The sequence below is a fragment of the Pyxicephalus adspersus genome, chromosome 8 (genome assembly GCF_032062135.1).
Source record: "Pyxicephalus adspersus chromosome 8, UCB_Pads_2.0, whole genome shotgun sequence".
Lineage (NCBI taxonomy): Eukaryota > Metazoa > Chordata > Amphibia > Anura > Pyxicephalidae > Pyxicephalus > Pyxicephalus adspersus.
Window position 1 is genome coordinate 1,637,509 of NC_092865.1, and position 5,392 is coordinate 1,642,900.

The window sequence follows — 5,392 nt, forward strand, 5'->3', positions numbered from 1 at the left end:
TGGCTGCACAATTTGCCCTCAGCTCCTGGATCAATGATTCACCCTGCCTATGATCAGCCATGTGTGAGCCTAATGGTATCAGCCAGGGCTGCCTCTTCCTATATATCAGCTCCATCTTTAACCTTGTGTGGGCCACCAATTCAACGGATGATCCTTCCACTTTCAGATTTTCACTGCTTAATACTGTGGAGATCCACCCCCACTTCCTGCCCCGGTGACACAACAGGAAACGGCAGCATTCAAAGAAAGTTGTCCACATTGGAGGATTCAACCTCATCTTCTGATTGGATGTTGGATTTTCAGGGTTCATTCACCTAGCAGGACAAAACCCAACAGGGATTCTGAAACAGAGCCTTGCCTTTTATTTCTTCATAAGACATTCTGTAGACCCAGCTGCTCTCTGAAGATCATGGAGATCAGAGATTCCTCACTATCATGAATTGATGTCCCTAAGATTTCACGTTGTTATACACTGAAGCCCGGTGCCCTCCCACTATAGAGGAATCAGAATAGAACTTACTCCATGCCCCGCCCCCAGGGAGCTTCAGCTCCTCAGAGGCGGAGCCACAAGTCAAAGGCCTGCAAGCTGTTCAGTTAAAGATTCATTAAAAGTGAAACTCAAAATATAACATCAGAGATGCTCTGAAAGTTGTAAAAACAACATTTTTGTAGTCCTCTCTGAAACACTTTTATCATCTGTTGATCCTACCAATAGATTTTTTTTCTTTTCTTTCACAGGCCAAGCCGGGTAGCAAAAGTGGCAATTACTGGGTTGGGCCAACCTAATGCCACAACCGGCAATGGCAGGGTGACCGCAATGACATGGGTTAAACCTATAAAGCGTCACCTGGGGTACAGCTTCAATTTATCTTTTACCTAAAGTACAAGTGATGGCTCCAGCGTGACAAAATCCAGGGGGAGCCACCGGCATTTCTTCAGTACTGGGGGAAGGGGCAATAGCTATCTATACTACTGAGTGTATTGATAAGCAGTATTTATAAAGCGCCAACATTTTAAGCAGCGCTGTACATTAAATAGGGGTTACAATTGACAGACAAATTAAGACAGTGACACAGGAGGATAGAAGACCCTACCCCGAAGAGCTTACAATTTAATATATGGGGGAAGTATCACACAATAGGAGGGGGATATGGAATGGTGGGAAGTAGTGAGGGTTTAGGAGACAGAAGAAGACGGGTAGGTGAGGTTGAAGCGTTGGGTTTTTAAAGGAGCAGAAAGTAGGAACAAGCCGAACAGGACGAGGAGAGAGAGAGTTGGGTTAGTACCACAGAGGAGGAGGTTACAGTAGTCCAGGTGAGGGATGATAAGTATCCGGTATCCTATTCTCTCAGAAACAGAAAAGTTTTTTAATATAAAGTTGATTTATTCCCTCCAATGTTTCGGTGTCATCAGATATATTATACCCCATACAGTGTGCATTAGGGAGGAACACTAAACACTGAACCCTCTGTATTTTCGGGTCTTCTCTCGGCCTCATATTGCAGGTTGAGTTCTTGCAGCAGTAGTATTAGGTGATCTCCCCCACCCAGGAACGGCATCACCAACACTGACACCATGGAGAACTGATGGGGAATGATGTGACTCTTCTCGTTTTGCTATAGCTAGCTCAGAATATTTTGGGATTTATATTTTTTGGATTTCACCAAATGGCAATGCAGATAAAGATGGCAGAACGTTGTATTAACCAATGGCTGATGTAAGGAGGGGAACCTTGGGGGCCATGCTGGCCAATCTGGGGCCTCCTTGACGTGTTGGTCAGACACCAGAAGCATCGAGAGGAGATCCTGCAACAAGTCTGGCGTGAAGATATTTGGTATTTTCTGCCACCATCACTCCAATAGAACTACCCCAGGGGTTAGAGCTTCAATCAGAGGCTTTTCACAGGTAGTGACAGGTGCTCTTCACTGAATCCATACACAATGGTCTCTTCACCTCTGCATTGCTCTTGCAGAAAAACACAACTGCCAGCCTGACAGATTTCAATTGTCTTTATTTCTGATGGATTTTATAAATAAAAATTATAAACAGACAACACAAAATCATTGGAGGACATAAAACTGAAATTTCAACATTTCCTAATTACAATTCTAAGATTGGATCATGGAAACCCAACAAATCACTGGAAAGAGGGGATGATGGTGTAAACTCCGACCAGTCAGATAGTGGGATTGATGCTCCGCCCAGTCACATGGCAAGATGAAGCTCCGTCCCATTCACATGGTGGGAGTGATGCTCCACCCCAATCACATGGCTGAAGTGATGCTCCTACTTCTTGTACACTCAAACTTAGACATCACATGACTCTTACTGACCAATGGGGGGTACTGGTAGAGGGAGGAATTCCTGGGATTGATCTCCGCCATAGCTTGCAGTTCTGCATCCCGGGCATTGACAACGCGGAGGTAAATTTCAGCTTTTCCAACCTACAGAAAGAAATATAAATGTCATATAATATATATTAATATATTTGTCACGCACAACCCAACAATGACATTGTCTATTACACAGTGCTGCCTCATCACACTACCTGTAGGGGGGCGTCACTATAATATGAGGTTGCTAAAAGTCCCAGGGAGACAGTGCTCCGATTCATAATAAATATGGGTATTATGGATTTATAGAATACACAACAGGTGCTCTTATTAGGGAAAGCACAGCAACTTATTCTATAGCTATGAATATTGTCACACTGCTCCTCTAGGGGAGATTTGTGTGTCAGAGAATGTGACTAATTGGCCATATTTGTATTGTTTGGTATGACAATTCTAGCATTGATCAGAGTTCTGAGCAGGCCAGGACCACGCATTGCATTCAGTGAGCAGTGACAATACCTGAGGCACGGTGTTGAGCTGCCCGGTGCTCAGGCCCGGACGAAGTGGCAAACCTCTCACAGGAAGCTTCCATCGGCCGCTCAGCACTTGGTTATGGTGATCGAAGAGATCTAGCTTGGTCCAACCACAAGAAGACAAATGCTGCACCTCCTGGCCATACAGATTGAAGCCACCGGCCGCCTGAAGCTCCATGACCAGAGAGATGGAGAAGCTGGGCCGCACCCTGGAGACAGAAACATGGAGATCAGAGACGTCAGATGGGAATAGGAAGATGGTGCCTACCCTTCTTCTTCTGTCTTAAACCCCCACTACTCACCCTTCAATCTTTATCCCATGCCATTTGAAACCCCTATTTAATGTACAGCCCTGCGTAATATGGTGGTGCTATCTAAATCTAAAAATACAAAAATAAATTGTGACTATGGATAACAGTAGTTAGCCTGGGACACATAACACTGACATTTTGTACTCATTATCAGCAGCTAAATGTATTTAAATTCATGATGAGAGACACGTGGCCTTATATCACCCCGGTGTTACCAATGTGTGATGTCATCATGACATCATCATCAGATCTCTCTGAGACCCTCAGAAAGAAGATTGTGGTTATGATTTTGGAAAGGGATTTATAAAGATCACCAAATGTTTTGAATCATTACAACATAATCTAATATGAAGTGACAAAGATAAGTTAAGCGGACTGAACCTAACATTTTTACCTTACATAAAACCTTAGACAAAATACTCTTCGATCCTCCAATGACCTAATAATGACTTCCTCACTCATAACCTCATCACATGCACGACTTCAAGACCTTTCTAGAGCTGCCCCCACTCTATGGAATGGTCTTCCTCATTCTTTTCAGCTTGCTCCTACTTTCTGCTCCTTTAAAAGAGCCCTTAAAACCGAACGCTTCAACCTCACCTACCCGTCTTCTTCTGTCTCCTAAACCTTCACTACTTCCCACCATTCCATATCCCCCTCTTATTGTGTGAGACTTCCCCCACTTCCTAGATTGTAAGCTCTTCGGGGCAGGGTCCTCTCCTCCTCCTGGGTCACTGTCTGTATCTGTCTGTCATTTGCAACCTGTATTTATTGTACAGCGCTGCATAATATGTTGGCGCTATATAAATCCTGTATAGTAATAATGTTAATAATAATGCCTAAAGAAATGAAGGATAAAGCAAGAAAAGGGGCCCCATAAAAATGAGAATTTACCCTTTGCAGTGTTGGTGGGGCACTCTAAGGGTAGTTGGAAAAGTTATGAGAAATACATGATCCAGTCCAGGGGGGATTCTGATATTTGGATTGGTCATCACTTTTCACAGAACCCCCCCAGGAATATTTGGTGATAATATAATAACCGTGGTTCCTCAGGTCAGTTTAGGTGACTCCAATCATATTTTTGGCTATCTGTAATGGTAACATTCTTCCCACTGGCCAGCAATGTAAGAGGAATTCTTCCCAATGGCCAGCAATGTAAGCGGAATTCTGACCACCCCACTAATTTACTGTGAGCTGTGGATATAGGAATGATAGAATGGGTTCTCTGAAATTTATTTCCAGGGTTCCCCAATAGTAAAAAGCTCCAGAAGCACTGCTCTATATTCAGGTGAAAGGTGACATTATCATGGATGGTGTCATACTTTATAGAATTATATTTATAAATGTTTATAGCATGTATCTAAACCCAAAACATATATTATTATTATTATTAATATAAATAATAATAAACAGGATTTTTATAGCGCCAACATATTACGCAGTGCTGTACATTACGTATATATAAGACAGTGTGGTCTAACTTTAGCTTTCTATTTAATTGGTGATCCTGTCCGTATCATACTTCCTGCACTTAGTGTTCTATATCAAGGGAGCATCAGCATTGTCACGCTAGAGCAGGACTACAGAACACCCTTTCCTTTGTTTTTTTAAAAGTAGTAAAGTAAAGGGTTCTGCAGTCTGCAGAGTTATGAAAATGTTATATAAATATTATTAAGAGTGTGCAGGACAGGCAATGATCACAGGAAGTTATTGTCGGGAGATGAATATATAGACACATATACTGAATTCTTCCTCCATTCCACCCACTGAATCTGAGCCACCTGTGTTGTGTGTGTGATAAATATAATAGGTGACCCACCTGTGCCCCCATCATCACAGCAGGTTCTGCTCTTCCAATGGACTGCCTGTTGGGGTGCAGAGATTGTGGCGGCAAAGTGGGTAGGGGGGGGGGTTGGAATGGTGGGGGTCCTTGTATTCCCCGAGGTGGCATCCTGCTGACATCTCTTCTGAGCATCTCGATATCGGCCTGGAGCTGAGCCATCTGCTGGATATGTTCCTGCTGCATCTCCGCCATCTCTGAGCCTGCTGCAGGGGAAGACCCAGCGAGAGAAAGATGAATACTTGTTATATGGGGGTATAGAAAAGCCCCCCCCCCCATTTTTGCAGCCTGAAATGCAGACACACATTAACAAAAAATTTTCAGGGACATGGGGGGGTGTTCTTTATACCTCTCAGGGACATGGGGGGGGGGATC

At 43.5% G+C, this 5,392-nt stretch overlaps 2 protein-coding genes across 2 annotated transcripts in view; both read right to left on the reverse strand.

Annotated features, from left to right (window-relative positions):
- LOC140337093 (uncharacterized) overlaps nucleotides 1–525 on the reverse strand; it is a 4,033-nt gene extending 3,508 nt beyond the window's left edge. The window contains exon 1 of the mRNA XM_072420634.1: nucleotides 521–525. Coding sequence (XP_072276735.1) covers nucleotides 521–525 — 5 coding nt within the window. The remainder of the gene's footprint in view (nucleotides 1–520) is intronic.
- Nucleotides 526–2,333: 1,808 nt separating this feature from the next.
- Nucleotides 2,334–5,392, reverse strand: part of CCDC17 (coiled-coil domain containing 17) — a gene marked incomplete at both ends in the record, with an annotated part of 11,046 nt that continues 7,987 nt past the window's right edge. Inside the window, 4 exon segments of the mRNA XM_072420635.1 lie at nucleotides 2,334–2,444; nucleotides 2,853–3,075; nucleotides 3,512–3,519; nucleotides 4,997–5,223. Coding sequence (XP_072276736.1) covers nucleotides 2,334–2,444; nucleotides 2,853–3,075; nucleotides 3,512–3,519; nucleotides 4,997–5,223 — 569 coding nt within the window.